The sequence below is a fragment of the Aquila chrysaetos genome, chromosome 21, assembly GCF_900496995.4.
Source record: "Aquila chrysaetos chrysaetos chromosome 21, bAquChr1.4, whole genome shotgun sequence".
Taxonomy (NCBI): Eukaryota; Metazoa; Chordata; class Aves; order Accipitriformes; family Accipitridae; genus Aquila; species Aquila chrysaetos.
Genome location: NC_044024.1, coordinates 20,344,203 through 20,362,525, shown reverse-complemented (window position 1 = coordinate 20,362,525; position 18,323 = coordinate 20,344,203). Strand labels below are relative to the sequence as shown.

The window sequence follows — 18,323 nt, the reverse complement described above, 5'->3', positions numbered from 1 at the left end:
TCTTATCCAGTGGGAAGGTGAAGGTCAGAAGAAGTGTCTGAACTATAAGCAAAACCCAAAGGTAAAAGTGAACTCTACATGAGTAACTTTAAGTGGAGTACTCTACAGGTAAAGGGAAAAAAATTCACAGCAGTCTAATTCTTCGAATGTACTTAGCAAGCACAATCTAAGAGCTGGTATCCTACTTAGAAAATGGTACAGGAGACTTCACTTAAATAGCAATGATATTCATTAAACTCCACTGCTGGAAAACATCAGATACGTGATACCACCTTGAATATGGTTTTTCATTACAGAGAGCAAGAGAAGCAGCAGCTAGCCTTCGTGTCAGAGTTCAGGAGACCATGGCTCTATTTTTGGCTGCACCAACTTTAAGTGACCTGGTCAAGCTATACAGAAACTCTTTGTGCTCCCTGCTCAGCTGTAGAGCAAAGAAAACATCATTTGACTTGCAAAGGTTTTTTTTGTGTTGTCTTTGCAGTTTTAGGTGCATGTTTAACCTAGATGTAAAACACAAAATAAAATTTAAATAAGCTATCTAAAACAGCTCCCAGGAACTGGCAGAGTAGCACTATACCAAATTTGGTTTCACATAAACTCGCCTGGTTGGCAGTTGCCTGTGTTATTTCAGAAGTATTCGACAAAGCCCGAGAACAGATGGTAGTAGTCTAAAGAGGTAAACACTCAGAAAAGCCAGAATCCAGAGACCTTGATATCTGGGGGACTTACAGTGCAGGTAGTATATAAACACTAAAATAGACAAGTGAACCCAGCTATGAAACAAGACTGGAGGGAGAAGGCAGTCATTAAAAGACTAAGGAAATTGCACAAGTTGACAAAACAGATCAGTGGCATAATTTGGCTTTGAATCCAAGTTTCTCATGTCCAGCTTCAATCTAGTCAGGGAACCATGTTTCAGAAGTCACTTAGGTGAGCTGTTTGGGTCCCTCCAGCAAAGAATTTCATACTGCTACATCCTCTCTCTGTTGCAAAACTTCAAAAAAATGTATTAGCAACTCTCACCCTCTACAGACTTTTGATCTTGCTTTATATAGAAAAATCCCTCCTTGCTAGAGTTTGCAATCCTGACAATAATAGTGAGATTTTCAGCAGTAACATTATTTGGACATCAAGGGACAAAAAAGAAACAACAACCTCCACATGAATACATTTCAGAGAGCTCTGGATTCCCAAGTGTGCTTTGGGAAACTCATTTTAAATTCATACCTGGGATAATTTTCTGTACATTTCTCATTAGATAAATAATCACTACAGATTTTATTACTCTACAGTCCTGCTATTCAACAGATGACTGTTTAACGGAGCCATGTGGTCTATTTTCTGTAGTACAGTCTGTTAACAGAAACATACAAACAGGAGAACTGAGACCCAGCTGAGTGGTTGTTTGAATGGCCTGTGTTGGCTTTGGCAAAAGCTACTTGCTGCTTACATAGAAAATCAAGTTCAATAGGTAGCCGTGAGTTTCACCCTCTATTCACTAAGGATCACAGGCAATTCTTATATGTTAAGCACTTTCGAAAATTTAATCCAACTGCCAGTCTGGCACTAATCTCATTCTCAAAAATGCTCATGCCCCAGACAGTTGAGACCGTTCCAAATCAGGGTCATCCAAGTAGGCCGTATATTTGCTCTTGTGTTGAAATAGCACGGCGGTGGATATTTCAGTTTAAATTAAGCTTCATTATTTCAATAGCATCGATAGAAAAGATTTCATATAGATTGAAGAGTTTGCGGTTCATCATCTGCTTCTGCAACAAGAATTTGTTGACCTTGAACATGCCAAGTGGTTAATTTTGCCATCTAGGAAATGGAAGTATGGCTTTAAAAATCAACAAAGTGACTCAATTTCTTTTATACTGCTTCCCCCTGCAGTGTCTTGTGCTAATTCTAGTGTTCTTATGAACTATTACTTTTATTTAAAGTTCTCAAAACATAGGCTTGTAAAAATCTGAATGCAACTTAATAGAAAGTAATACTCCTTCTGTATTTCTATGAAAACATAATGCAGGAGAAGACTACTCCTCTGTTTGAATTAGAACCTAAATATAGTACAATTTTTTAATTTAGTAGGGTGTTAAAATAATCTCTTTTTCCTAATTAATGTCTGGCTTTCATTCCCACTACATTTGATAGAGCTTTACCAGTTTTCCAGCCCAGCACACTCTACTTCACAATTACAGGTAGACTTGCTTAATCCAAAACGCAGAGCAACTATTACAATTCCTTCATTTTCAAGCTTATAAAAATGTGAGGGCAAATTTATTTCCATTTTATTTCCCTTGATCAAAGGGTTAATTCTAGTTGTGTGGCCTATTGAGCTAGCCTAGAGACCAAACTTCCTTTCCAGAGGAAAACAGGAAAAATGTTCTCAAGAGGATGAGCCTGAAATCCAGTTTCCCCTACAGCTGTTCTGAATCTATGTGTAGATTTCAAAATACTACCTTATGCCAGAAGATTTCCATTTCCCTCAATGCCAGCTAGTCTCATCAGAATCGGCTCAGACAGGGGTCTTATATTACCTGCTGCTCTCGGGAACCATTTTTTATATTCCTTAAAGAAGCAGCAGCAGTTCTTCCTTCATATAGTAGTAGTTCCTCCATATACTGGTACATATCCTTCTAAATTTCTCTATCTCCTGGTAAGGGAGAGAAGTCTTTAACAGACCTTGGGCCCACTCAGAGAATGCCACATTAACGTCCTTCTTTAGTTTTAAGTGTTTCGTAATAGGCCACCATAGTTTCAAAGGAAATGTAACTGCCCAGTGCATAAAGCTCAGAGGATCACACAACATAAGACATACATGTCCCCTCTTCTTCCTCTCCAGCTCTCTTAAATCATCAAATAAGATTATCCTGAAACCATCAAGCTACATGAGAGACTGCAGCATGAGCCTGCAGCCAGAGCAACAGCACACACCTCCAGCTGAACAGTGCCACAGCCACCCTGCTGCTCAAGGTGCCATAGTACAGGCACAGCTGGACAGTGAAACCAGCATTTACGTCAAATACATGGGATTCAGGAGGTAGAGAAAAGCTGGAATCACAACATAGAAGCTGCTAGCAGGAGAGTAGGAGAATAACACACAAGAGTTGACAGGTCTCCAAGTAATTAAGACTTTCAGTGAAAGAGCTGTACTGCACATTATCAAGTATTTCAATGAGGATGGAGATAAACTAGATTTATGACTATGTAACTATATTCAAATATATAGTGATTTTTTTTTCCTGAATTACTACTGAGGTAAATAATAAAGCCTGTTTTATAACTCCATTTAAAAGCTAAAGAAAGATGCAGCTAAATACAGGTAAGTGTCACAAAGCGGGGAAGTGGCTGAGAAAGGGTACAACAGTTAGAAATGTCTTTAAATATGGTAATCCCTCACTCTTGCCAGCAAGTCCTAACAGCCAATGGAAAGCACAAGTTCAGATCTGCAATTGCTTTAATTGCGCTTTCCTAGTTTACAGCCACAGGAAAAATGATCCTTTCGTCTGTACTTGGTATCTGTGTTCTACATCTTACAACTTAGCCCAGCTTCTCATTAGGTAAGAAACGCTGCAGTGCCCTTACGAAAGCTGGCTATACAGAGCTGCTTCTGTCAATCTATCTGAAGTGCGACAGAGACATGCTCCATGAGAGGGGAAAAAAGTAAAAAAAAAAAAAAAAAACAAACCAAAAAACCCCATCAACTTCTACTGACTTTCTGACAACGCCATAGAGCTTCATCTCTTCTGATACCACTCTTGAAGACACTTAGATCAAAAAAGAAAAGGGCTTTATGACTTGAGTCAGAGAGACAGTTTCTTTATTGCTTATAAAGATACAGCACTTGCCTTATAAGCTGAAAATTCTGACTCTACTCCCAACAAACAACTCACCTACTTAATTATTTAGGGCGTGTATGTCTGTCCACTTGTGCACAGCTGTACAACAGCGAATCAGCTCTTAAAATACATGGGGCCAGACCACAGGACTGTCCAGAATTTACAAGGCCATTACTGTCAGTTTTGGCTCCAAAAGAAGATTCCCCCCGCTCAAAAAAAAAATACAACCAAATCAATTTACTTCCGCCACAGTGTGGACAACCTGCATTTGAACTGTGAATTTTGAGAATCTGCATAGCCATTTGGACAGAGTGGATGCTGGAGACTATCTCCCCCTGCAGGCTAACGTGTCAGTGACACCATTACAAAGGCCTCTGATCAAGCAAACATAACACCCTGTAACTTCAGGTACAGGTGTTCATACATCAAATTGCTCCTAAAAGTGACAAAATCCTAAAAAAACTCAACATCAACATCCTTTTCTACTTCATTAAGTTATTAAGTCAACTCAATAATGCTGGGGATCTCAAAACACAAGGAAGATTATCTCCTGAACTCCTCTGCTGGAGAGCTGCTACAAATTAACCCTTATTTCAAACTGTTGTGGAATGCTATCATTTGCTCACAGCACTCAGGAAATAACAATTCCATTTTAATTAAATTTCAATACAATCTGAAGCTCTGAAATAAGGTGCACGTCTAATCTTGTCAAATCCATCAGAAAATCTGACCAAACTAGCTTAAGGACAACGACAGTCAGAACTGTGAGTCTCTAAGGCTGATGCAGGGCAAACTAATTTTTTTTTCATTATGTTAAGAGTATACAGTTAGAAAAACTAAGTTGTCCTGACCACCACTGAAGGTCTCTAATACCTTGATCTTAGAAGGTCAGGTTAATGCACTGTTGAAATAGTTGAGACATTACACTTCCTCAGCTGCCATCTCCCTAAGCCTTCTACCAGCAATCTGTATCCCAGTAGTGTAAAGTATAATTATCTGAGCACACTCATATGCTTCAGAAGACCAGCTTAGTTGTAGATGAAAGTGGTTTGAGGAGTTTTTCAATGAAGGGGTTGGTTCCATGGTCTAAATCTGCACTGCTGTGGTTCCCACCTTCTTCCTTTCACCTTGACAATTCATTCATTGCACCTCCCTTTGCCAATCCTAGCACTCGGATGATGCAACAGTAAACCAATCCAGAAGATGCAAAAAACATTCATACTTTTTTTGACAGGGAAGCAAGGGTCTCACCTCCTAAGGAAAAGGGAAAACTGACCTACAGCTCTGGTTCAGCCTATCCAGCTATTTCAGGAATGCTGTGTCCTGCCCAGATGCATACTATAATTTTTGGCAGGGTTCACAGGTGATACAAGGTGAGATTCATTCTGCAAAAAAGTTGCCAACTGCAGATACACTTCATGTAAGAACTACCTTGAGTTAGGAATCTTCTGTGCTGGCCTGTTGTATCTGCACTACATCTATTTTGCATGAGAGCCTCTTAGTGCAGCCAAGAAATATCTGAGCTTTAGTGCATTAACATTTATTTTGTCTAGCCTGGCATGCATGTTTATGTATACATGTGTATGTGCACTTGGAAAGAAAATATGTTAGAAAGGGAAGTACAGAAATTTATATTCACTCAGTACAGAGGGGAGGGAGAGGGAAGAGGAAGAGAGAAAGAGGTCTTAATCCCCAAGAGGAAATACATGCTTAAGCTTCAGTGAGTTCACTGTGCAACACTGAAGCCTGAGTTCTGAACATCTCTCTCATCAATTTGATCCTAAGCATAGCAAAGCCCCCACACTTACATGGCGGGGGGGACATGAAGGTGATGCTGCCAGTGCAACATGACCCGTCTTCACCACTGTAATGAATAGCAGGGAGACAAAGAAAATAAATTATTACAGCCCTTGCTTACTGTCACCCAGTTTCCTTTCAAAAAAGAAACACATCAACAGGTATTGAATGTGTGTGCATGACTGGTATGATACTTGATTAGCATGTCAGCAAACTTGGACATGCAGTTCAGTATAGAATGAGCCGCAAATCAACTCTGCTTCAGGTGTTCTGCTCAACCTTCCTTTGAGAAATGTTAATACTACTATTGAGATCCTGTTATGGCCATCAGTAATATTGGCAGATTCCCAATAAAACTGAAGTAGTATATTTTTCCATATACGATCCATTCCTTTTCATTTTTCCAATTTTACTCCCCTTCAATTACTTCTCCCAACCATAACCCATAGATTCAGTGATAGAAATTTCTATTTAAAATACAGAAATAAAGCTGCATGCTAATCGACATCAGTGATGAAAAAGCAATTTTCACAAGACATAGTTAGGATAAAGGATGTGATCTACTCAGAAAGTACTTTAAACAAAGGTGCTAGTGAAATGACAAAATATCAACAAATGTTTTCAGGTTGAGTAATTTTTCCATCAAAAATCATACATTGTCTCTCCTGTGGCACTAGCCATAACTACTACAAAAGTCCGTGGGCATTTTGCTAACGAGGTATTACAGTCAGTAAGGTGATCAGGAGCCAACTGCATAAGAACATGAACAGTTACTAGTTACACAACCTAGGGCAATCTCGGCTGACATATTTAGCCTTTTAGAAATTTCACTGCTATCATGTCAACATTAGATGGCAGCAAATACCTGTAAATTAATAAAGGCCAAAAATTTAGAAAACTGCACTAGGGTGACAACTGTACAACACAAAGCCCTTCAAACTGCAGATACAGTCCTGTCAGCCCCAGGAAACCAGTACTGAAGAACCCAAAGAACCTTTACTTCAAAACAAACAAAAAACCAAACCAAACCAACCAACCAAAAATCAGAGGAACACATCAAGTAACATCCAAGGCCAAACTTTAAAGCAAAAGAAATACACGTGTTAAAATGATGTCATATGGGAACTTCAAGGCCATCAAAAGAAGTGATTTAGTGACACCACAAGAGCTTGGTTTGTCATTGCCTATGGTGTACTACATGGCTGTTTATACTTTGTCCCCCCTCTCCCCAGGCCCCTTCTGCAATGATTAGGAGTTCCTGTAACTTCTACAACTATACTGCACTTTAGCATTATTTGCCAGAATTATAAGATATCAAAGATGGATTAAAATTAAATGTGGCTGGCATATTTCTTTTGGCATTATGATGTTTTGAAGTATGATACTTCACTTTTTCCTTTGGATCATTTTCATTTCGTTTCACTTGGCAGTGAAAAACAAAAAGGTTACAAACCCATAGTGAAATAAATGTGAAAGGTTCTAAGTGACTGCTGGTATAAAATAAAAAAGATTCACCAAAATGGAAGAGGCTGACTATGCTTGCTCTGAGCATTTGCCAAATTGTATCCCATTGCTTGACATCACATCCTTGGGGTTTTCATTAAAGGCTACTGAACATCTGGACCATAAATCATCATCTTTTATCTCCTGGATGAAACAATTTAGCTCTGCTAGAAAATGCAGCTGGAGGCATGTCAACGCTAGAGGGGGGCAGAGCATCACAGCAGGTGAATACATACTGCATTCCCTTCTAAGGAGCGACGACTAGAAAAATCACTCGCCAGTGGAACAATTTGGGACGCCCAGACTTACTGAATTATTATAAGTGAATGCAAGATAGTAATCTTGTTAGAAGAGATAACAAGCAAGCTAGTTCATTTCACTAATATGTGTCTCTACATTTCATTAGAGCCTCAGAATTTCAGGAGTTTATCTAACTAGCTGACTAATATTTACTTGGGGATACAATAATATTTATGTTTTCCAGCTCATTTTAAGTTGCAGTACTTCTCAAGAGTCATCCAAGAAGGCAAAAGTCTTAAAAATACATCCCACCAACAACTTAGAATGCTGCAATATGGCAGAGATGCTACTCAAGAAGATAGTGCACATTATGACAATACATTCTTGATATCCCTTTGGGCAAAAGACCGTTTTTTTTATTCCCATTTCAGTGCCTGATACAAGTCTTTGTTACCCAGGTTACAACTCCAACATAACATCAGAAACTATTAAGTAACAACATAGAGAAAATTGGTAAAAAAAAAAAAACCAAGAGGAAAGCCTGTGGTAACCATTAAACACAGCTTTTTCATTGCATGGGACCAATTCAATACGTACAGACTAAATTGCCAACCTACCTCCTTTCCGCAGCAGATAGATGGGCACAACATAAAGCATCACATGCTGGATGTAATAAATTTCCATTTCAAATGGAAGCTGTGGAATAAGGAAAATATTTGTAAATGTTTTTCATCACTAACAACTGAGTTACAAGGAACCATTCTCCTTATAACCCATGACAATCCCTTCAGTTCAGTTATTGTATCACCGATGTATATTAACAAAGAGGTGACATTAATAGTCAGTGCTTTGAAGGTGCAGCTAACTGCACACATTCCATTCCCCTTGCCACAAATGCAATGCAGCACTTCAAGTAGACAATTCTCAAAATTAGCCAGAAGCACAACAAAGAAGGAATAACATAAGACTGCTCTTTTCCCTTTCTTAGTTAGCGTAAATTACCAATAACAATGGAAAACCCTCAAGCAATCAAACCAGAAACTATGCACACCCCATATGACAGTAGCCTATTTAGAAAGAAAAGATAATTGCCACCTTGTGAGTGACAGAACTCTATAAATGAGGTATTTTACATATATAAAAGTATATAAATAAATATATAAAAGTAATTACTGAGGAGGCCTGTGCAAAAACCAAAAGACCTGATTTATAGCAATCTGCATGCTTGTGTGAAACTGCTAAGCTTCACCAAATATAAAATAACCCATATTTTATAGGTTTTTAAGAGAAGCTGCAGAAGGATATATGTAAACAAGTTACCAGTTAGTAGTAAATCAGGTATTTCTCACCTGCTGACAACTTTTGGGAAATTAAAATTAGTCATTTGTGTGTTTAGTTGAATTCATGTTACTTCTCTAAGAAGTCAGACAGACTGTGCTAAAACAATACTGTGCTAAAAATAACTTGAACCACAACTCTGAGTTTAATTTGAGCCCCTTAATCCAGACCTAACTAATTCTAGCTCTTTGTCAGTTAGAAAAGGTGATGCACTGTATTTGAAAGTTATTCCCATCTGTAAATGCCTTTGCCTATACCTACTTGTCAAACTAAAGCAACACATTTAAAACTGAACAGTAGTAGAAAAGATTCAAACTCAAAATTGAGAATTCAACTTCTTGTTGCAGCTCACTTACAAAGCTGAAAAGATGTACTTTTCCATTATTTCTCAGAAGTGAAAACTGGACAATACCACCACACAAGTATGAAATCTCACAGGAATAACACAAAGCCATTAGCTTTGGTTCAGAAGCAGACTCATTCTATCATTCTACAGGCTAAAGCAAATCCAGATGCAAGTGTTACCATCGTGGCTTGTCTGTTGGGAAGAAAAAGGGGAAAGGAGAGGAGGGGAAAAGGGGAAAGGAGAGGAGGGGAAAAGGGGAAAGGAGAGGAGGGGAAAAGGAAAAAAGCCTTCCTTTTCTATTATTTTTCTGAGACACTGAGGTATGACTTCAGTCATACTGGAAACAGAAACATTACAAAAAATTCTACATCAACAGAAGTAAAGAAAGGTTGAAACAGAGTTTGGTTTTCTTCCTAAATAGCGGTCAATAAACAGCTGGTAATTAATATAATGATCTTTTAAATTCAACAACAATTCTTATAGCCTATTTTGAATATAAAAGATGCTAAAACCAACAGCTGGATTCTGCTAGTCCTGGCATCCCCCAGCTGAACACTATCAGTGTCCTGATTGCAACTTTCAAGATGTTTGGCCAACTCTTGGGAGACTAAGCTAAAAAAATCTTCCATACAATCTGTTGGGTTATTTTTTTCCAAGTATTTTGTATCAAAACATAAAACCAAGCAAGATAATAGTATGCACAAGCAAGAACTTCACAGAAGTTGTGAGGTTTCCTGAATCTGAACTTTTTCTGCTGTCCCTTGTTGAGAGAAACAGAGGGGAATCAAAATTATTTTGAAAGAGGCTAAAGCAGTTTTCCTAACTAGAGAAAAAGCTGTACCTCTCCCAGTTGGAACAGGCACGCTTCAGAAACAATAGCTCCTGATATAAACAACACAACGTGAGGCACTCACTCCTGCCAAGGAGCATTCTCTATTTAGTATCTGTGTTTCATAAGGGCTTCTATACTTGCGGAGTTGTGACGGCCAGTTACACAAACACTACGCTCGGGACACTTCTGAGAACAGAGTAACTGTTGTTTTGCTGCAGTAGTGTTGACAATATTTTTTTTTGTAAAACAAAACATCTTTTTTTCCACTATAAAAGATTGCTTGTTCTGAAGCCTGGCTAATTATGCAAGTGCATTTCCTGCTATAGAGTCGCAAAAGCAGAATTTCTGTACAACCAAGCACTCAAGCTGTACAGCCAGGCTACAACAAACAGAAAAAGAACAAACACAAAAGATAAACTATAAAGTTGTACTGGGCAACTGACTCACCTAGCTCTAAAGGTCTTGTCTATAAATTGTTTTATCAATAAAAGACTCACTCACAGATAGCAGATAGGTAGGTACCTTTTAAATGCAAAGAGAAACTGCAAGTGAAGACAAGGTAGAAAGGATCACCCATCAATCTAGGATTTAAAGACCCTCTTTGTGAAAACAAGTAAGCGCTTCAGCAAGTGGTAAAGTTTGAGAAATTAAAAAAAAAAAAAAAATCAAAGCAACACTTACAGACCAAAGTAAGTCAAAATATTGAGTTGGTCCCTCTACTAATATTTGACCATAGGCACTCATGAAGGCCACACATATTTCAACCCAGACTCCAACAATCTCCAAAGTGGACCTTCTTCATAGGCCCCAAGAGACTTGTCCTCTCCTGTCAGATGCCACCAGGAAAACCTAGCAGCCACTCCAAAGAGCAGTATTTCCCTAGTAACAAACCAATGATGTTCATGGTACATTTCTTCAACCACACTTGTCCCCAGAGAGATTCAGAATCACTGGATATTTGTTACCAAGATAGACTCATCTGAACTCTGTATATTAATTGCCAATTTATTTGCTGGTGTTTCTGTATTAAACTCCTGTGTACCTTACCAGCTGCCAGCATCACTCTTCCTGCATTTCATCATTTCACTTACTCAGAATCTTAAAATAACTAATGCTACAAGACAAAAGGACAAATTACCTATTTCTTCTACTAATTCATATTCTAGGTTCCCTTAACAGTGTAAATGAATACAGAGGACAGGCTACTCTGTTACTGAAGACAATAAGTTTTTCTCCTTTAAAGATTCCTATTCGTGGCAAAGCAGATCTGCTTCATCCATTCCTAGGTTTTAATATTGGTATAAAATCATATACATTTCAAAACACAGCAAACTAATACTCACATACACAATTGCTCTAACATACAAGATCAAAACATGCTAACAAAGTACTCTGGAAATAAATATTCAGACTATTCACTTTTTACATTTTGTAATGAAGTTTCTGAGAGAAAATAAATGGTGTTTTGTTCCTCCAGGAAAAGCTTGGCTTAAAGCACCCACATGTGCTTCTAGCTCCCACATCAGCCTGGTATGATGCAGATTCAAAAGTGCCACATTCCCTGGACACATACTGAAGGTCCTCTGAAAAGTACCAAGAATAGTGCAGGCACTAGACTTCCACCCCAGGAACAGGTAAATTATGTACAGTTCTACCAGTCTAGCTAAACTCCTAGCAGCTGCTTATATTGGTTGGGAGACTGAAAAGAAGAAACTGTATCACAAAGTATTAGAGCTCACCCTTGCATCTCTGAGCTTGAAGAGTCACAGCCATCAACAGCAGTCCTCTGAGCACGTACTTAATGTCCTAACTCAAACCAGCTACTGCCCTAAGGAAGCAACTAGGTCTTTCCACTAAGCTTTAGAAAAATCTCTTCAAGACAGCAGCTGAATTGAGCCCCAAAGTCAGATATTCCAATGAGAGTTTCCCCCAAAAGGGTATGGCGCACAATACTAGTTTAAACGAGTTTAAAACCCACTTAGACACAGCAGTTGGTTTTCAGTGGGCTAGGAGGTTACCACTTTGCTCCATTTTCTGAAAGGAGTACTCCTCCCTCTGTTAATTATTTATACCTTAGCCTTTTATTTGCAACAACACCTCAAGCGCTGTACTGTGCAAGAGCTCTCCCTCCATCATCCTTTACAAAGACTGCAGAGTACGGCAGAAAAAGGAATAGAAGGAATTCAACTCCCAGATTCTCGTCTTTTCTGTAGCACATCTAGCACAAAGTCTAGTAAACATCAAATGTCATTCTGTACCAGCCACCTTCTTAGACGTAATCAGTAACTCAGACTCATAACCTATAATCAGTAGCTAGTTTCCTAAACATAATCAGTAATCAAAGAAATAAACCAGAAACACAGGCTTTTCTTTTTACCTGCAAAGCAGACCACAGAACAGATTAAACAACAGAGAGGAGGAACCTATATAAAGCTATACAATACAAAAATCATGGGGCAAACAGCTACTAGGCCCATATAACATACTGGTAACTTCTCAGCATATTTAGGATTGTGATAGCAAATTACTTATTTGGCAGAGAATAAACAGCTGCCAGAGAAGCTTAGAAGAATGGTCTAAAAACGGACATGAAGACTTAAAAGAAAACGCCACCAAAAAAACCCCAAACACAAGTGGCATTTGGAAAATGGACTATTTCCAGTCTTACCAGAATTCATTTCTCCAGCACACATCTGAACTGGCAAACAACCAAGAAGTTGATCCATGCTCAAGTTATTGTTACACTATTCAGGCAGTTCTACAGCTCAGGCACCAGCTTATACATCTGGCATAGATCAGAAAAGACATTCCCCTGTATTTTAATATATGGGAGAGTAGACTGAGAAAAAAAATTATGTTAATATTGGCATTAATTTCACCAGCAAAGCCCCTTTAAATAAAGAAGTAGCAGGGCTGTCACCCATCTGCACAATGGTCTAAAGCAGCATCCCAGATTTTATTTGCAACAATTCCTTTTCATTATATTTTAGGGGCAGTGTTTCATTCAGATTTCCTGCCATATACCCACTTGTCTGTAATTGATATGAGCACATGTTGATGGGTCCCAATAAGCAATCTCTGTTTCAAGTAGGTGTCTCAACCAGTATCACCCTCCCAGCCGTTCTACACAATCCAGTCAGTGCAGGGAATTATAATTCCCTTAAAGGATCATTAATTCATCAGTTTTATCAATGAATTTTATCTAGTTCTCATTTTCAATTAATCCTGTTAGGGTGAGGCATATATACAGAGTGAAAGAACCAGAATTTGCACCTGCTACCAAAGACAGCATTAGCATGCATGAGCTACAGAACTCATGAGAGTTTATAAAAGAGCATCTCTTGTGCTGGTAGTCTGTAGAGTGAAGACACCGTAGAACACAGGACTAGAAATAATATCCTGCTACAAAGGTGGAGGAGACCAGAAACTTAACAAAGCAAGAAACACGACTGTATTTTCAGCAGTATATGAATTCCAGAAAATCCAGCTAGGGCAAGGCCCCAGGATTCCAACTCATGACATACCTAAATTCTGACAAGTTTTATGAGAATTTTCTTCTTGGTGTGCTGGTTTTGGCTGGGATAGAGTTAATTTTCTTCACAGTAGCTAGGATGGGGCTGCATTTTGGATTTGTGCTGAAAACAGTGCTGATAACACAGGGACAGTGTAGTTGTTGCTGAGCAGTGCTTACCCAGAGCCAAGGCCTTTTCTGCTCCTCACCCCACCCCACCAGCGAGGAGGCTGGGGGGGCACAAGAAGTTGGGGGGGACACAGCTGGGACAGCTGACCCCAACTGACCAAAGGGATATTCCAGACCATAGGACGTCATGCTCAGCAATATATCGCTGGGGGAAGAAGAAGAAAGGGGGGACGTTTGGAGTGATGGTGTCTGTCTTCCCAAGTAGCTGTTATACACGATGGAGCCCTGCTTTCCTGGAGATGGCTGAACACCTGCTTGCCGATGGGAAGTGGGAAATTAATTCCTTGGTTTGCTTCGCTTGCGTGCGTGGCTTTTGCTTTACCTGTTAAACTGTCTTTATCTCAACCCATGAGTTTTCTCACTTTTATCCCTCCGATTATCTCCCTCATCCTGACACGAGGGGAGTGAGCGAGCAGCTGCATGGGGCTTAGCTGCTGGCTGGGGTTAAATTACGACAGTTGGCCTGCCACTACAGAGGATGATGCTCACCGAGAAAATCAGGAAGAGGCATTGTTCAGTGCACTCTAGACTGAATGCATTTGTTTTGACTTTTATCAGTGTTTTGAGTATTTGACTAGCACTATATTTGGTGTTTACTGTGTCTCATAAAAAGGCACCACTGTCTTCTGGTTGCTCAATTTGATTATACAAACCAGCTCGCATTAATGACGCAATGGGCATAGTCAGGCATTTGTAAGGTCAAGTCAAAAACCAGGAATGATAAAAGATAAATAGTACCAATTTCAGAAGTAGTATTTTTCCAGTTCCTCTAGATATAATATTAGGGCTATTTATCACCACCAGCAGAAGGTAGATTTACATTACCAAATGAAAGCGTGATTGTAGGCTCCACTTACACACCCATACCATTTTAATGCATGTAGCATAGATAACTTCCAAAAGACACAGAAACCTTGGCTTTAGCACCCACCAGCAACCAAAGCACAATCTCTCAACAGCCCACAATGTACAATTGTTCCATTATTTTTCCTTGTGCCAGTTAGATTAAGCCAGTTTAGATATGACATAATGTGCTACCATAACCTATTCCATTTTGCTGTGTAGGCACAGGCATTTCAGGCAAACTATTTAGTACAGTGAATTATTACCTTAACAGCCAACAGAAATATAGCAGGCAATGATCTACTCTACTACACAAATTCACCGTAAGTACTGCTCAGAGTATGATTCTGTTCCTGAAACAGATTTAGAATGTGTACCTCTCAAGCCAAATAGTTCTAATAATAGAATATAGTGGCTTCTGGAAACATTAAAACTGTACCATCTCAGCTGTGTGAGCACAGACAGCAAGTCCAACACCTCTGGGACATGTCCTGTTTTTTACTTTATATCAACATTTTCAGGACATCAGCTTGCAAAAAAAACCACTTTTAAACCAGTGGAAAGAGTTTCCCTTAAAATTTGATAAATGCAATATGAAAGTTCAAACAAAAACAGTTACTCTCCAAACACTTGGAGTCTTTGTGGCAGTTAAATGAATTTAGTCACATAGCTAGGTTATCAGGACCTACACTGTATTCCATATAATACGAATACAAAGTAAAAAGAAATCTTTCTACTCTTCTATATCATCTTATGCCTTTCTAGGCTGCCACTTGGGAACCTAACAATCTGATTCCCTTAGCATCTTCTTCTGTATTTACTTAAGGGTCATAAAAGATTACCCTATTTTCTATGCAAATTGTTAATGCTGACCGAGAATTAATTGCATCATGAGAAAGGAATGAAATTATGAGAGAAAATTAAAATACCTTCATTTCTGAAAGGGTAGTAAGAACTCACAAAAACATTAACTGAATAAGAAACAAACTGACTTGTCTTTATCCAATGACTATTCTAATGCACAAAATTTAACTCCATCAGCACATTGTAAATAATGTAGCAAATGACTGGAATAGCTGGTTACCAAATAAATACAAGTGAGTGCATCTGTTGTTCAAGACTGTTAATTGTTGGCACCTCAACATCATGTCAAGGCAGGAAAAAATTTTCTTGGAAAGAACAGAATAGACTGACCTCATCTTTCAGGCTACATTTTTTTTGGAACACTATCCCAGGTGCCCATTACAGTCCAACAAGATTTTTAACAAGTATAGTGTCACTGAAAGGTTAAAACAACAGAAGGTAGAAAATTTCTACTGTAGTTTCAATGAATATCTCAACTCTTCATTTCCACTGGTAACAGGCTAATATTTAAGAACAGTTTTGAAATGACTGAAGTTCTAAAAAAATTTAACAGATACATTATAAGAAAATGGAAAATGTCAAATTATGCTAGAAGCTTTGAAAAATTTCTTTTTTGGGATAATTTAGCATTGAATGATATATATAAAAAGAATGCTTACAATGCATTAAGTAACGTAATTGGTAGCAAAAATACGTTACCCCAACAGACTGTGCCACAAAACGTTGTAAGAGGTGTTCTGGAAATTACTTTGAACAGGTTAACACTTAGAACCAAAATCCTGACACCTGCTAGTTCCTAACACATCTAATATTTTCACGGGCCTCTCACTGCTTTCATCTCCATAATGATACACAATTTGCTAGCTAGCATGTACGTGCTGTACTGCTGAACTTGCTAAATTAGCAGGCTTCTCCAAGAGACTACAGCTCAACAGTAATCATGTACTGCCTATAAGATAACTGACAGGCAATCCACATCGAAGAGAGAGGTTTAGGAGAATGTCAGCTGAAGACAATGAAAACTATCTGCAACAAGACAACATCCAGCTGTATATCAAGTAACTCATAAGGATAAAACATATTTTACACTATGAAAGGTAACAGAGAGGCTTTTCGGTACTTAGAGCAATACATCAATTTGGTACAATCTCTCAAAGTGATGGGAGGCAATAGTCTCCTGCTTTCCAGTTCCCACTGACCTCAGAACTCTCTCTGCCCCAGACATCTCCTCCCTCCTCAATTCTAAATTAATAGTTGGGTTAGGTGCCCAATTTTTCATGCTCTTTGTGCCACACACTATATATTACAACTGTTTATGGATGTAACTAAGTATAAAAAATTTTTGTATGAAATGTACACGCTAAAATAAATGTCTTAAAATGTCATAAAATTGAAATTTAAAAGTTGAGGCATAGAGACACAACGATTCTTGACTGAATCAAAAGTTTTTCACTTAGATACTACAAACCAGAGCAGACAGCATGGACAAAATTATTGCGATTTTTTTGAACTTCCTACTAAGTTCTAAGAGACATTTATTGCTTTCAGGACAATGTCAGTGTAAACAACTACAGTGACAGTTGCAGAGCAGAATGTGTGTCTACCACAAGAGAATCTGGGTCAAAGCAGCAGTGCTATAAAACATCACCCACATTATCTTGTGCCAGAAGAAACACTGAAAAGAGAACAGCCCAGCAAGCAGCTGTTAGGCCAAAAATATCCTAAGTTGTATTTATTCCAAAAATATTTGCTCTTGGACATTATCCTTTGGCTCCTCTATCCTTAATTAAGGAGAGAACTTTATAAGTAGTCTGTATTTTTCCTATTTAATCACCACTGCCCTAATACGAATGAGATCTATGATGATGGCAGAGAAAATACAAGCTAATGATGTATTAAATATTTCAACCCAGAAAAATAATTTTGTAATGCTAAAGTTTGTATTTACTTACAAACTAGATAGTTTGAAATACAAAATAAAGAGTTCTCCTTATCAGGAAAAAACACTTGTTTTATTCATTCGCTGCCCCTTCAGCAATATCAAGTTTTAATAAAACATAATTGCAAACTGCATATAAGCTGTTATACTATAAAAAAGAATATATGTAGTTACCAGGTTAGGATGGGCAACGTAAATCTTGAAAGAATTCTAGGGTTATATACTACTAAATCCACTGAAATCTGAAAAATGTGATCCAACCTCCTGTGCATGTGTGTCATGCTTTATGGAAGATTATTTTTAATATGTAAAAGCCTACAGATGTATTATCCTCTCTCTAGTAACTGAATTGTGTCTCAGTGCAAAATGTTATAGTCTTAAAGAGGGGAAAAAAGAAACCATTTACGAGCCAACAATAAAACTGTCAGTTTTCAGGTCTCCTAGCTACCAGTGTGGCCAATCAACATAGCATATCATCCATTAAGTTCAATACAGATGCAGATTTTTATACTTAATCTTATTGAGACAGTCAAGATTTAGCAAATGGATAACCACTAACAAGATCTGTAATGCAGTCTGAAGTCCACAACAATTTTGTCAATAATATCATTAATTCACATGCTATATGGATATAGATATAAGTACTTTATCCAGACACCATAAACACATAAGCAGATAAATTTAAGTGAACTCTATCTTAAAACAGACATTTAAATAACTGCAACAATGTTTTTTTGCAAATAAGTCAAATGACAAAAAATGAACAAGCATATAGGCATATACGCATATACACATAGACACACACCCTACATATGCATGCATAACAGCTCTTAAAAATAATCCTTAGAAATGTTTCATATGACTCAGACTCAGGATCAGTTTTCTTATCATTAACTCTTGATAGGTTTAAGAATCTTACTAGGGACACCACAGGCTAATTTTTCATCCAGGAGACAGGAGTTTTATAGCAGATTTGAAAACCTGGATGGGAAAAAGAAAGCTGCTGTGCCTAACCTTAGGGGAGAGGGGGTGACAACCACCACCACCATTTGACATTTTCCATGCCTGAGGAATCTTAC

At 38.2% G+C, this 18,323-nt stretch overlaps 1 protein-coding gene across 1 annotated transcript in view; it reads right to left on the bottom strand.

Moving 5' to 3' along the window:
- Positions 1-18,323, bottom strand: part of TMEM164 (transmembrane protein 164) — a 44,077-nt gene that overhangs the window by 5,852 nt on the left and 19,902 nt on the right. The window contains exon 5 of the mRNA XM_029997261.1: positions 8,000-8,078. Within this exon, the coding sequence (XP_029853121.1) occupies positions 8,000-8,078 (79 nt within the window). The remainder of the gene's footprint in view (positions 1-7,999; positions 8,079-18,323) is intronic.